General features: G+C 35.1%; 1 protein-coding gene across 1 annotated transcript in view; it reads right to left on the reverse strand.

Annotated features, from left to right (window-relative positions):
- Positions 1-15800, reverse strand: part of LOC110027655 (serine/threonine-protein phosphatase 6 regulatory subunit 3) — a 64785-nt gene that overhangs the window by 34136 nt on the left and 14849 nt on the right. The window contains exons 3-15 of the mRNA XM_020729171.1: positions 12123-12209; positions 11951-12026; positions 11752-11826; positions 11603-11656; positions 11291-11350; positions 11044-11160; positions 10246-10340; positions 9957-10159; positions 7462-7559; positions 6153-6256; positions 5873-6038; positions 5659-5781; positions 356-438 (exon numbers count right to left, since the gene is read on the reverse strand). Coding sequence (XP_020584830.1) covers positions 356-438; positions 5659-5781; positions 5873-6038; positions 6153-6256; positions 7462-7559; positions 9957-10159; positions 10246-10340; positions 11044-11160; positions 11291-11350; positions 11603-11656; positions 11752-11826; positions 11951-12026; positions 12123-12209 — 1341 coding nt within the window. The remainder of the gene's footprint in view (positions 1-355; positions 439-5658; positions 5782-5872; positions 6039-6152; positions 6257-7461; positions 7560-9956; positions 10160-10245; positions 10341-11043; positions 11161-11290; positions 11351-11602; positions 11657-11751; positions 11827-11950; positions 12027-12122; positions 12210-15800) is intronic.

Consider the following 15800-nt stretch of genomic DNA (forward strand, 5'->3'; position numbering starts at 1 on the left):
CTGGTTTTGAGAGCATGTGTAGCTCTCATCAAACAAATGAAAAATGTGAATTCATAAAGCTAAACCTATGTTTGGATAAGAATAATTATAATGATGATGATCAATAGTGGCATTGAAATGACTCAATTAACTTCAAAAATAAAAAAGGGACACATGTTTCTGAATAAATGGCTACATGAAATCCATTCAATTTCTTCAAAATGGTTGGTTAAATTTTTAAAAAAAAAACAATAACTAAGAAGGCGCTAATAAACAATTATCTCTAACATATCTATATGAAAAAAATTATAACACAAAAATAAAAATTTTGAGTTAAAATTTGAAAATAGCAATGCAAGAAAAACATGTAGCATACCCACAAGCCCAATTGCAAACATTCTCCACTGAATTTCGGTTAATAAGTACCTTCGCATACCAATCAACCCATTCACTATTTTCCTGCAAAAACAGAAGTAAATCATTTTTTCAACAAATGAATCGCAAAGTTCACCTACAATCATAAACTAGAAATGCACCCTCCAGTAACTGTTACATCAAATTGACAAAAGCTATCTTAGGAAAATAAGGATGTAATTCTTAAGGAAATATAACAATCATAAATTTTGACCTATAATGAAAAAATAGGTATCACAGGGATGTAACTGTTTACATCGGCACCTAAGGGCAAATTTATCTTTTATTAGGCTGTGAGAAATTTAGTTTTTTATCATTTATTATGATCGAGTCTCGAGTCTTAGGGTTAGAGTTTGGGAGTGATTTCCTATGTCTCTAATTGTAAGATTTGGGAGAGATCTCATGACTCTCAAATTATAGGTGTTTATCTTTGAATTCATGTTGTTTTGGATTACTAAAAGAATAAATATTTGCTTTGCCCTAAATTCTCCGTGAGAAGTCATTCTGTTTCCTATCAAATTTGTATCAGAGTATTCGGTATGAGGAGGATCTAGAGCCAGAATTTCGACAGAAAAGCAATCGCAGGAATTAGAATTATCATAGAGGAGCACCCGATCCTGTCATGGCGTACCATATAATCACGAGTTAAGCTCGTTGGGAAGGCGACAACAGGATTGTAGAGTCCAAGGCCGTGACGGCCGCGAGTTAAGCTCGTGGGGAGGGCGACAAAGGATCACAACTTACCGAGACCCAAAACTTCATCTTTCTCCTCCCCCGCTCTGTTTTCAAGTACAATCACAATCAAAGCTAGTTGAGAAGGTTCAAACAGGATTGCGGAGAGCTAGGTGGGAAACAACACTCTTTAGTCGCGATTCGCAAGGAAACAACATCGGGACCACGACATGCCAATAGCCGTGATACAGACATGTGTTTGCTGAAAAGAGGCGAATCTCGCAATACAACCGCAATTGTAGCTAGCTGGAAAGTCTCGCGATACAGTCGCGATCGGATCGGTGAGCTTACGAAGGGTCGCACACCTCCATGCCCGAAACTAAAGATACATGTGCGGTTGCAGTGGTTACAACTATCAGAAGTAAAGCTCACTAATCCTCTACACCTCTTTCATCAAAATTGTCTCAGTAGTAATGACACCCAATAAAGTACACGCTCTATAGAAGATATTAGAGAAAGAGGTGAGTCAAATCAAACTTGAAATGGATGAATGTTTCTCGAGCATGGAGGGGCGGTTCGAGAGGAGATTCACGGCCCTTAAAGAATTCATGATAAAAATCATGAAGTTTCACAAAAACCACCTCAGGGTACCACAAAATAGAAAAACTGCGTCGAGAACAAATGCAGGCAGCAGCAACCAAAAGGATTTGAGCCACATCAAAGCATCATCGCTACTTTAGGCAGATTGGGAGTTGCAGTATCGAGCCAAGAAATCAATAACGGACTCGAACGACAACACTTGGAAGAAATAGCACGACATTCAAATGACTTGAACAAATGAAAGCAAGCAGGATCAAAGTCGACAGAGATGGAAAAGACACATTAATACTGATTCTTGTGCTCGATAAGCTACTAGATAAGTTGTTGGGAGCTGCAATATTATCTAAGATTGACTGGAAGTCAGGATACCATCATATTCAGATGCACTGAAGGATATGCACGAGATATTTTAAATTCTTGAGGATCACCACGAATTTCTAGTTAGATGGAAAGGATTCCAAGATGAAGATGTACCGTGGGAACCATACGACTAGATCCAACATTAGTTTTTTTCCACCTTGAGAACAATTTATCTTTTGGGGAGGGGAGTAACGTTAAATCGGCACCTAAGGACAAATTCATATTTTATTTGCCTACGAGCAATTTAGTCTTCTGTCATTTATTATCATTTAGTATAAATAAAGATAATAAGTTTAGGGTTAGAGCATGATAAGATTGAGTCTTGAGTCTTAGGGTTAGGGTTTAGGAGAGATTTCTAATACGATTAGGCGTAGAAATCCACACAGAATTTCGTAGAAATTAGGGCAAACAAAAATTCTTATTGCAATAATCACACACGAATACGAAGATAAACACCTACAATGCGAGAAGTAGGTTGCCTCTCCCAATTCCTACAATTCGAGAAGGAGGAAATCTCTCCCAAATCCTAGACATCTCATGCATAAACCTAACACTGGACATAACAAATCTATTTATATCCAACAATAATAATAATAATAAACTAAATTGCCCTTAGACTTACAGAAGGCAAATTTGTCCATAGGCTAGGCACCCTCGTAATAATACCCCCCAAAAGTCACCCTGTCATTAAGGTGGGAAAAAATGAAAGTGCTCCTCCTCCCCCACAGTTGTCTCTATTTCTTCATTCTCTACTTCCTCGTCCTGCAATATGAGAACTTGTAATCTTCGATCCTTGTAACGGTGTCCTGAGTAACCTTCTCATCACACCGAAAACATAACTCCTTGCTCTTTGCTCCCGAATCTCTATCTTTGTAAGGTGCTTGAGTGGTGCTCCCAGTCGAGGTCCATTATTCATGTCCCGTGCAGCCTCCCTCTGGATTTCCACTTGCTGAACTTTTGACATCGTCGTGGTTGCAATAGTTCCATACAATGCTTCATCTGTGTTGCACTTGTTAATGTTCTTCGTCTGGTTCTTGTCTTCCACCATCTGGGTTAGCTTCATCACCTCCCTCAATCCCTGTAATCTTAGTACTCGAAGTGATGCCCGTATGTCAGGCTTTAAGCCCTTCATGAAATTCCCCTCCAGTCCAGCCTTAGAATACCCCACAGTCGTCCCAACAATAGTTCAAATCTCTCTCTATATTCCATGGTCCTCTTCTGAGTCAATGCATAGAATTGCTAGTGTAAATCTTCTTCCCGAATGGCTCGGAAAAGTTCCAACAAACAATTCTTAAATTCATCTCAGGAACAAATCAGGTATCTAGCCTCCCTCCACTGAAACCAGACTAAGATTTTTCCCTCCAAACACAATCCCGTCTCCATAAGTTTCTCCTCCTCATCTAGCGAATTCACTGCAAAATATCGCTCTACCTGATACGCCCACCCATGTGTGTCTTCCCCCTCAAAGATCAGCATCTTCAACTTCATAACTCTAACATCTCCACCCCAACTTACGCTTCCTCTGTTGTTTCCCCCAATGTATCGAGGGTAAAGCTCATTCCTGCGACCATAGCCATATTCCATCCCTACTTATCTCCCTTCTTCGTGCTCCTCCATACCTAAAACAAAATCCCTTTTCTCCCAACCACTTCCAGCAAAAATCTCCAATACCCACCTAATTGTAGCCCTGAGAGGAGGTTCATGATGGTGGATTTTGTCCTCCCCATGTACCTCACCTTCAATCTCTTTTCCTTTCAATCTTGTTACAAATTCTACAGTCAATCTTTGGTTAGGGATTGCAAATTGAATTGTCGGCGGGTTCCTGGATTGCATCCAAATGTTCTTTAGCATATCTCAAATTTCCCCCATGCTCTTGAATTGATCCTCCAGTCGGTTCTCCATAGAAGAGAACCCCTACTCTATGGTGGCGAACCTTTCTTCCATCCCTTTATTTGGCTCATCTCTTCCTCCAATTTCTTTTCGAAATCTACTTTCATTGCTGACATTACTCTCAAAAAATTTTTTGATTACAAAAGACGGAATCCTCAGTATGTTGATGTCGTCGATGATTTCCAAATAGTTAAAATCATAGCGTCCAATGCAGCAAAGCTGCGATCTAGCAATAGAATCTGAAGGAATTATGCTCAGAGGCAATCCACTAACAAATTCTAGAATTTTCGAGTTCGCTCATTAAAAAATGATCGGTTTTTTGTCACTCTGTACGTTGCGATCCTGACATTGATAACCAGCTACGTGAATCACGATTGTATCGTACGAGGCGCGCCGCAATCCCGCTGTCAGCACCTTGCAATCCTTGATTTGCATAGTTCTCCGCTTTCGTTTGCGTCGAAGTCGGACACTACGATCACGGGGACGCGACTAAAAAACGCAATCCTTTCCCGCATGTCGATTACTTCGCATCGTCTCCTTCCCAGCGAGCTCTAACCATTTACGATCCCGACGCTGCCTTCCCAGTTAGTTCTAATCGCGACTCGATCGCGTAGAAGATGCAGGAAAAGAAAAATGGAAATTTTGGGTCTCTGTGTGCCGCTTCCCAGCTAGTTTTGCTCGCGATTGTAACAAAGGGTTAGGTCATGAAAGCAAGACCAGAACCCATCATTATTGCGTGCGACAGAGGAAGGTGAGAAAGATGCGAGTTTCGAGTCTCGATTAGCCGCCATCCTTCATGCGGGAGTCATCCCAATTACAGTATCGCTAACAAAGACTTAATCCTATCCGGCTTCCAAGTAGAGGCCGCTCTGTACCCAACGATCCCTTCCCTCGATCTCGGTGCAAAATGCGACCAAAAATCTTGGTTGCAACAATCAAGTGCTTAATTTTCCATAATTTGAAAGCTATGATATCAATTTGATATGATTTGATATTGAAATCCACCCAAACTTTTGTAGAAATTAGGGAGAATAAAAAGTCTTATTGCAATAATCCAAACAACTCACATGAATACAAAGATAAACACTTACAATTCGAGAGATAGACAATCTCTCTCAATTCCTACAAATTGAGAGATAGGAAATCTCTCCCAAACCCTAGACCTAAGGCTCACAACTCAATATCATGCATAAACCTATAACAAGTTTATTTATACCAAACAATTGCCCTTAGACGTACAAAAGAAAAATTTGCCCTTAGACTAGGCGCCCTTGTAATAATTTCCTACCTCTGGAATTGTAGGAATTGGGAGAGATTGTCTACCTCTTGAATTGTAGGTGTTTATCTTTACATTTGTGTTGATTTGGATTATTAAAGAAAATATTTATTTGCCCTAAATTTTCTGTGAGAAATCATTCCATTTCCTATCAGTAACACAAAGTGGGACAGCATTATGACCAAAATCACAAAGATTTCCTGAGAGAGCTGGCTAAGAAAAACAGAATATACCAATAAAAAGAGTATTTAACACCAACTAATTTGCCTTTATATAACCGAACAGGGAAAGATGTAGGAAAATGTTTTGCACTAAACTTCAATAAATATGGAAAATGGTGGACATGCATGATATATGATGCATTTGTTACTGAATAGAAGCTTTCTCATATATTACAAGCACCTCATAAATCACTGTAAGAACAAAAGATAATGTGAGCAGGAACCGTACTTAAAATGGTAATTAACCTGCAGATGTTTCTGTATTATTCCATTATTCTTTGCTCCCTGAACAAGTTTGTTAGCCATACGTGTCAGATGCCCTATATTACCAATCCTTGGAGGTGATCTTCCTTGTGCCAATACTGTTGGCTACATGTAAAAAAAGGTTACCACAAAAGATATCGATTACTTCAACATGTTTTCATTCATGCTTTGTATTGCAAGTAGTAAGAAAAAACACCTTGTCACAATGCACACGTAGTGCAGGCTGCCTTTCAGCTCGAAGAATTTTACCAACAATGTCACACTCAAGCAGAACATGTTCCACAAGTGAAGCTTTTTTACTTTCTAAACAGGACACCATCATACTCTCCACTTGATGATGTAAAAAGTTATTAAAGGGGTACCTACAAGCCATTCAATGTTAAAAACAACCAAAAAAATGGAAAACATAAAAAAGTGTGGTTATCTCGGGTGATTAGTTGTGTGTGGAGCCAATGGTAGGTTATGAAGCCACTTACTCAAAGAACAAATCTAGAGCATGTCTCAGAGCTCCTAGGCGAATAAGTTCCTTCTCAGCATCTTCACTTCCTAATGTGAACAAAATAGAAATGAACTCCAAAATCTGAAAGACAGAAGACATGTTAAGCTGCAGTATAATAGATAAAGAAAGCCTTCAGATGAGATTTGACAAGATACAAGAAATTTCAGGTTAATTAAACGCCCAAACTTACAAAGACTCAATTATTCAAATCACTTTACAAAAAAATTCAATTTTTGAGCAAAAAGCAATCATGCTTAGTAGAAGTATATATTTATAAACTTATCTCGAATGTTATAATAATTGTGGGTATCATGCAATAGAGTAATTAGTCGAATACATGTTCAAGAACATACAAATGCACCAACACATGTGATAGATAAACAAGCTGCACAGACAGCTAGATATAGCTAGATTATTAACGTTCCAGTACAATTCAAGGTACATGAATACAAGAAAATAGATATACACAAAACAGCAAAACAAGTGCATAAAACTAAGTTTTACATACATACCACTCCATTCTTACGATTTTACATGCCTGATATCTAAACTTCAAAATTTTACATACATACCACCTTACCTATGCATGAAAAGAAATATGTAAATTTTAAAAAGTTAAACTGATGATATTGTTGATGTGATGTATAAAATTTGGGTGGTATAAATATAAAAAATAAAATTTAAGCATTAGATATGTAAATATATAGGAATTGGATGTCATGTATGTAAGTGCCTCGAAAACTTATTATCAGGTAGGGTTCTAGCAAAGGAAAAAAGAAAAAAACGAGTAGGGTGGTTCTAGCTCAACGACTCATGAAAATTTGAAAGCAAGTCAAGAAAACACTTTTTTGTTGGAATGGAAAAGAAGAATAAATTATTTCTTGAATACTCTTATACTCCAATTATACAGATCCACATTCAAGTGGCACTTGAACAAAGCAAGAAACGTTAAGCTGAAAAAAGCTACAGTTTATTTTTACAAGCACTACTCTGGGCATATATGAACACATTTGAATGAGAAGTTAGAACTAATTTTATGAACTAAAATGCAAAAAGCATTCCAAATTATATAATTAAATGGTTCAAATGGAGATATTGCCAGGTCTAGACATGCAAGCAGGGAAACCATTAGCTCATGCTTGTGACTTGTTTTCCATTTTCTGTATAACATAAACCAAATATACTCAGAAGGAATAGAAGCATTGGATAACATTCACTGTCAGAACTTCAAACTTAAATTTACGGTACGAATAGAACAATTACTAGCATGACTTCAAATACGGTACCTTCAAACGATGTTTTCCAAGAGGAGGCTTCAAGTAACCAAAAGTAGTAGGCAAGGTGACATCATAAGTGGCAACATCCAAGAGCTTCAACAAATACCCTTCATGAGAAGAATTGCCAGCAACGACAAAAAAGGATATATAAGAAATTGCAACATAAATATTGAAGTAAATATGCATCCCAAGCATCAACCTATTAGGACACATTAGGTGTGACCACATTCAACACTTGCAACTTGAAACCTATCAAAATAAGTCGAGAAAAAGGAGAGAGAGAGAGAGAGCTTTTTGGCATTTGAGTTTACCAAAAGATTGTCTAAAACCTTACACCAAATGAGTTGACAGACACAAATGATCAGATACTCTTGGCAAGAAAAGTAACAATTTTACATTCTTGGAGGCCTTAAAACCAACATACAAAAGAAAATGGCTTAAAAAGCAACTGAATCCAAACCCCAATCACTAAATGGCGTTCATTTTCATCACAATGGACAATTTTAATTTAGAAGCCAACTATGAAGCAAAAAATTGACTTCCTTTGGGGTTGACATGTAGTACTACTGGTCATGAGAGAAAACAGAGTGTCTTAAAGCAGATTAATATTTTATAAATTTAAACATACTAAATAATTTATATGTTTTATGTATTTATTTTGATTTTTATTTTTTAAAATTCATATAGAAAAAAAAAATCAGCTAAGATCAAAAACATTTAAATGATTTAGTTTTCATCAAATACAATCAAATTTTAAAGAGAGTATTCAATTTGAGAGATATTATTGATTTGATTTGATTTGAATTTAATTAATAAAAATTGTGAGTGGCTGATTGTAGAGATTGAAGATGCTCGTAAACAATGATTTAGTAATGAAGATCTTACTTGGAGATCGAATGTGATCTATAAGATTTAGAAGAGCAAAAATAATGGTTCATCCATATTGATGATGAGTTCATCTTGATCTGTATTCGTTCCTCTTGTGCCAGAAAAAGAATATAAAATTTACTTACGAGAAGAAGATGAAAGAGAAAATGAGAAAGATGAAGAAATTCTACCTAAAAAGATGAAAGAGAAAATGAGAAAGATGAAGAAATTCTAGCTAAAGGATAAAGGAATTATTTGAATGAAAGAAAAGATAATATTTTAGCTTGATTTATGGAATTTGAGACTTTGTTAATTTATTTATGCTTTAAATTTTAATCTTTGTTTTGAATTATAATTTTACAATTGTAAGTTTTTAATTATTTTAGATTGTTTGAACATTTAATTTGCAGATTCACGCTCACAATATGACTTCAAATTAGGTATACGCACCACATTGTTCTCTATTTTCTATCAACTTTTAATTTATATAATAAAGATTCAATATTTATAATTGTTCATGAATGTATTTATATATTAATAGTTTTGTATAATCTAGTAGAGCTTTGGTTAATAAAAGTGTAATTTCGATCTGCGCTTTGTACTTTGAAGCAAAAATGAAATTGTATCGCATTGTGCTTTGCTCTTTGATAATACTGGATGATAATCTTACTAAATGTAAAATGTATATGAGTTAAATTTTATAGAAACTTATAATGCCAAACGATACCATAGATTAAAACAAATGGGTTATTATTATTCTTATTAAGTTGGATGTAAGAAATTGTTAAACTCTGACAAGAAAAAGCAAGAAAAGAATACATGAAGAAACAAAAGTGGGAGGTAAAATAAAAGCACTGATGGAGAAGAGAATCAGCTCTGGGTATTGTCAACTGAGGCTGACACGATATTTGGATTTATAACGCAACCCCACAATCACATGCACCAGTATGTTAAAAAGCATGCAGAAACTAATTCGGACTTCAACAATAATCAGGATCATGAATACAAAAATGGTCTGCTTTTACAAACAAATCTTCACCATTCACTCTTCTTAAGATCTACCACTTGAGTTGATTTTATGTTACTTAAACCTTTTTGAAATAAAGTCCATAATACATCTTACAAACATCCTCAATCCTATTTTATATGTATCCTTGTCTCAACTTAGCATATGCTCAAACCATCTCAGAATAACTACATCAACGTCTCTTTCATCGGCATTGCTCGCATACATAAATTCATCGTTAACTGATGCTTTGGCTATCTTGATTTGCCATCTCACAATCTTGAAATTTTATAATTTCCTATTTACCCACAACAATCGGATTAATACATCAATACCCTAAAACAACTCTAAATGCTGTTTCATGGCATTCATGATGATTACCATAAGGTTCACCATCTACGAGGCATCCAAAGCCCCTCTCCATTTAGGTCATCCAGTGATCATGTTATTCTGAGTATATTTATTCTGAGCTCAGTAGAACATAATACATACAGAATATTGAAAAAGCATTGCATGAGATTCAGATTTTAGGAATTTAAGAAAACCTGACAAAAATAAATGTCGAAAAAACAACATTCAATTTACTAACAAAATTAAAGTTGCCGCCTAGTTAAAAAAAAAAACAATTTACCTAGTTTCTCTAGCATGAGATCAACAGTCTCTGGATCGGCAATTACAACTGTTCCATGGCTTAACTGGCTTCTAAATGATTGGTAAGAAGATTGAAGTAATCTCTTAGGATCTAAAAGACATATGCACACAGACAATGACTGAATCAGAACAGATTTTGGCCTTGAATCTTCCAGTGCATATCGAAATAATCTTCCGACAAAACTGCAATTTAAAGCAGAAATGCGTATGGGCAAAGGATCTAAAAAAAAGTCAATCCTATTGAAGGGTAAAACCAGTAAATAAGCTACCTTGGGCTGCAAACCTTTGCTGCAAGTCCGGGAGGAGCATATCTAGTTATTGCACAAAGTACTTCTGCTGCATTAGCATGAACTTCAGGTGAATCCTGTGCGGACCAACGCCAAATTAAAGTTATGCAGTACAACCATTACAGGAATCAATGAAGAATTGATTTCTTTATGAATTTTAGCCTCTCCACAAAAGTGACAATTCAACTCGCATAGGCAAAGAAATGAATAACTCATGTCAACAAAGCATCATCATCATTCAACAATATCATTAATATGTACGGCTATGAGAATAAAAGTTACCAAAGCATCGCCATGCAACAACTTCTATTACAAATTCTTTAAATTTTAAGTGACGCGTCATAACCACAACTACAGTAAATCTGAAAAAGCTTTTGTTTTTCAAACATTTTGATAAATCTTCCAAAATCACAAATGGTCAGGCGAAATTGATAATTGTTCTCATAAATTTGAAACTTGAAGTAGCTTAAAATGTTAAAACTGCAATTTAATGGAATAACAATGCTTTACATTAAGCATTCATTCAACTTGCTAAATATAGTGATCAAATCCAGTGTAATGTTTTTCATATGAAACCGCAAATATCCATGTTTTTATGACTTCGACTTCATTTGGGATAGCTTTTTTGTTGCCATTCTAGTAAGTCATATTAATTAATTGATATTGTAATAAGTAATTACTTCATAAAATATTGGAAATTATTCTAAGATGTGTACATAATCAGAAATAAAAATTGCCTATAAACGTTAAGAAACTAAATAATGCTGCAAAAACACATACCGATGAACTGAATTTATCAACAATCAAGTCAAGCACGTCAGTGGAATCTACCAACTGCAATGCATCCGTATAGCTGGAATACATATTTTCGTCAGCACCAATTAAACGAATCAAAACCTGTTTCAATATTCATATGTATATAGACTAAAGGTTAGTAAGGCCGTGCTGTATGAAGGATTTTCTGAAACAATGCACTATTTATTAGCCTAATATTCTTGAAATAATGAGCACAGTTTTAAATGCTGACCTCCATCATAGACGTGATACCAATTAGATCAATGAGTTGATGTAAAATTTCTGGGTGGCTCTATTTGATAAAAGGGACAAAAGAATTTCGTCAAAAAAATAACTATTGATGAGCAAATAAAAAAATAAAAAAACAAATGCCGTTATTTTACATGCTATTTAATATGTCACAATTGCATTCATATTTGGTGGGGGTAAAACTGTCACGAATATATGTACATGTAATTGTTAAATTTACAGAATGAAATAAGAAAAAAAATAAATAATAAAGAACAAAATCAGCCTCCCCTACACAATCAAAAAGTTAACTAACCTGAACATAACTCATGAGTTGGGTGGTCTTCCGTGCCATTAAGCATAACACAACCTTCAAGAAAAGAGCAGGAAATCTAGTAATTAACTTATAAATTCATTATTTTAAAGTACATGACAGCTTTTGAACAAGGACGGGAAGTTTTAAACCTTGCTGAAGTAACCAGCCAAAATTGTACTACGTGGGTGATCAGGTTTCAAGAAAGAAAACAACAGATTCATCGCCTGTGGAATAAAGAAATAGTAAACAAGAAGTAACACAGGGGCATGGTCAATCTCTTCTGCTAATAAAACATGCATTAGGCTAATTCAAGGGTCATCTAATAGAGAAAATAAAGTCTTCTCTAACCTCATCATCCTCTAGCAAACTTTGTAATATTATATCAACATCACATGTCAAAATTTCACAAGAAATAAAGGGAAGCCTGCAAGGATGCAAAACATAAATAGATCATCTCCATTAAGAAAAAATGAACACGATAATTCATTAGAAAATTCATAAAAATCAGTCCAAATTTTACTTGAAAGTTCGTCTTTTATCAGCTTCCTTAGGAGCTGCTTCAATAATATAGCGAAGGAGCTGCTCAACTTGAGTCCTCTCGCGAAGGCTAAAATAGAAAAGAAGAAAATTACAGCAGGTTGAGAAGTGCATATCATAAAACAAACAACGTTAAGAATGGAATCAATATTGATTCCCCAAATAAAAGTTCTGAACAGTTGTATGGTACAATGATTACTTGTTTTCAGAAAATTGCATCCAGCATAATAAGGAAAATACCAAAAGAATGAATGATCCGTCTGGTTTTTTCTGTCATCTCAATTCAATTACGTGTGAATAGAACTTTATGCAAATATAATAAATGAGCAACAATCGCAGGAGAAAAGAAACTCAACTTTTAACTTTTACCATTAAGTGATGAAGAGACTGAGGATGATGACTGCTAAACTACTATAATTTTAAGAAAAAGCCCAATAACAAAATGGATACTCCTCCGTGCAAAAGAGACTTCTACAGTCTTTCAGAATGAATTATCAAACAAGCAGGACAGTACTAACCAATCCCAAATACCCACTAACAATCCAATATTAGACCAATTTGATTCTGCGTTAAAAAAAAATTAAATCAGATCTAAATTCAACCCAGGTCTCACTAAGTATTCAGTTCAAACTTCAAAGAGAAAACCCATATTTAATTTTGATAATTTTTTCATTATAAACCAAATATTAATGGAACATCTAACAATGCATCCATTGTTCCAAAAACCAAACAATTATAGATCATAAACAAATGGCAGCAAAATATGCTTACAAGCATAACTATAAAAAAACGATTAAGAATAAGCATAGGGTAATATATGTTTACATGTATTCAAACATGAAACATCTTTTTTTTTTTCAATATGATTTCAAATTACCACGATTTAATCCAAACTCAGCTCAGTTCAAGTTCAATTCTAGTCAATTGCGACTCATAAGTTTCGATGGAGTTGGTTTGATTACCATGCAATCTTACATATCTTGCTCAAATTAACGTCCTTAAATAAAATTTCAAAAAAAAAAAGGGCTAAAAAAAGAAAAAGAAAACTACAAATATCAACAAAAGGCAACAAGTGCAATAACAATTGATGCTTCTCAATACAAACCAAACAGACACCTAATCAAAACCTTTTGGCATGGAAGTCAACATAACATCCATGATTGAAAAACTCTAGGAAATGTAATTTTGTTACAACATTAAAAAAAAATAATGCTAAACACAAAAGGGACAGTAGCAATTAGTATAAGCAACATAACCAGAAAGAAATACAATTATAGCTCTAACCGAGTAACAGAATAGACTTAGAACTTCATATCATGTTCCAAAAACATGAAAAGCAATAAATTGGGATTGAATAAAATTCGTGATTCTCTTCATAATGCTTGAGCATACTCATTAATAGTATGTTTTGCATACAATATACTTAACAGCATATCACTAGGTATGCACTACAGCATTTATTTTGTCCTTGTTCTCTCCAAGGTTTTAAGTTTCAGCGGTCTCAGCTTCGTTTTGAATCAGTAGAAGTTGAAATAGAGTTGAAGCTTGTTAATATTTTTTTTCTTTCAATTTGTGCTAATAGTTTCAGTCAAAACTCAAGTGTTTTGATGTAGTGTCCAGCCAAGTGTTACAAGTTGCACCAGAAAATCATAAATTTTGAATGAAATGCACTAAAACTACCATCTTTAACATTATATTTAAATTAAAGCAAAACATTTATTTTAAATTTCATATGTATTACAAATTAATCACTAACAAAATAATCCTCATTGGCTCCAATACTGATGGAACCGACTTGTTCTTCGACTAGGGGCTGCTAGGCTGCTCATATGACCAGGCAAGAAATCATTTATGACGCTTAATTTGACTTGAACTTTTTGCAATCCATTCATTCATTGACTTGCACTCATTTTTTACTTCGACGTCAAAATTTGCTTTGAAAGGATTATTATTGGAGTTTAGTACCATTTTCAATGGAATTTTTTCCATCGACGATTGTTGTTGTCAATCCTTCGATGGATGAGAAAATTTTTATCTAACTTGTAGCAAACCAAACTGGCGTTTGGTTTCGTTCCTCCCATGAATTTAACGTAAACCATCCTCCTCTCACACCACCTTCACACCTTCAACAACGTGAATCATGTGATCTTCCCGCCTGTGACTGCCTATAGCACACACTTTAAGAGCTACATTGGCTTGGGCATCGCAGCCGTCCTTACCCTTTTGTGATGGCTTGAGTTTGTTTCTGCTGTTGTTTCCGTCCACTTTGTTTTCTTTAGATATTGTCTTTCTTTCTTATTGGACAGTTATTATGTATTTTAGTAATTAAAATCAAAATTTTATTTTCTCTTGCTCATTTATATTATTTATATCAGTTGTATATAAAGTTTATCCTTTTTTAGTACAAAACATATTTCATGTTTCTTCATCATGCCCTATGCTGCCAAGATGTGCCGACTTCTAAACCCAGGTTGCTACAAAACTCGAATAAACAAAATGCAACTTTAAAGTTTAAGTCTGCCAAGGAGTTCCCTGAAAATGGCGAATTACGACCTAACCAAAAGAAAGAATTTGCTCAAAAAATCTATTTCATCTCATTAACACTTCGACTTATATAGAACCAAACAATATTTACAGAAAAACTCCTAGATTTCTTTTATTTACAAATAGAACTCTACATTAGATACAAATCTCAACACTCCCCGTTAAGATGAGCGAAAGATATTCAATAAGTCCATCTTGTCAAATAAACTAGTTAACTCTACAGAGCCAAGTCCTTCAGTGAGGCAGTCAATCACCTGCTTTCCAGTAGCTACATAACTTACGGTTTGTTTAGAGCAGTTGTGGCTTACTGACAATCTGCTGATAAGCAGCTGATTCAGATAAGTTGTTGATCAGCAGTTGATCTGGATAAGCTGGTTGGCTGTTTGGTTTGTGCTGTTAGAAAATAGCTGATTATGGATAAATAATCATTCTGCATGTGCAGCAATGTTGTTTGCAACAGAACTGTCATAGCAATATATTTGATACTTGAAAAGCAAAAAACCACTTCAGAAAAGTGGAAAAAATAAGATACACACCTCACAAGCACGCACGCATATTACATCCACCACACACACCCCAAGTCCAACCACCAACAGACACACCCATCTTCATGTGTAACATTTCCAAATGCTAAGAATGAGACCCCTGGTCAATTGTTATCAATTTTGTTCATTCTTTACTATCAATTAACAACTTCAAAACCCTTCAAGCTTTCCATCAAACCAGAGTTGGGTGTGTAACCAAGTTCTGATAGCATGGCCTAGCATATCCTTTCCAAATTTTTATTAGATGGAAAAAATAAGATACACACCTCACAAGCACGCACGCATATTACATCCACCACACACACCCCAAGTCCAACCACCAACAGACACACCCATCTTCATGTGTAACATTTCCAAATGCTAAGAATGAGACCCCTGGTCAATTGTTATCAATTTTGTTCATTCTTTACTATCAATTAACAACTTCAAAACCCTTCAAGCTTTCCATCAAACCAGAATTGGGTGTGTAACCAAGTTCTGATAGCATGGCCTAGCGTATCCTTTCCAATTTTTTATTAGAGTGATATATGAAGCACAACATTAATCTTCCCTGCAACCCAATGGCCCTTACA

The sequence above is a fragment of the Phalaenopsis equestris genome, unplaced genomic scaffold (genome assembly GCF_001263595.1).
Source record: "Phalaenopsis equestris unplaced genomic scaffold, ASM126359v1 Scaffold000002, whole genome shotgun sequence".
In the NCBI taxonomy this organism is placed as follows: domain Eukaryota; kingdom Viridiplantae; phylum Streptophyta; class Magnoliopsida; order Asparagales; family Orchidaceae; genus Phalaenopsis; species Phalaenopsis equestris.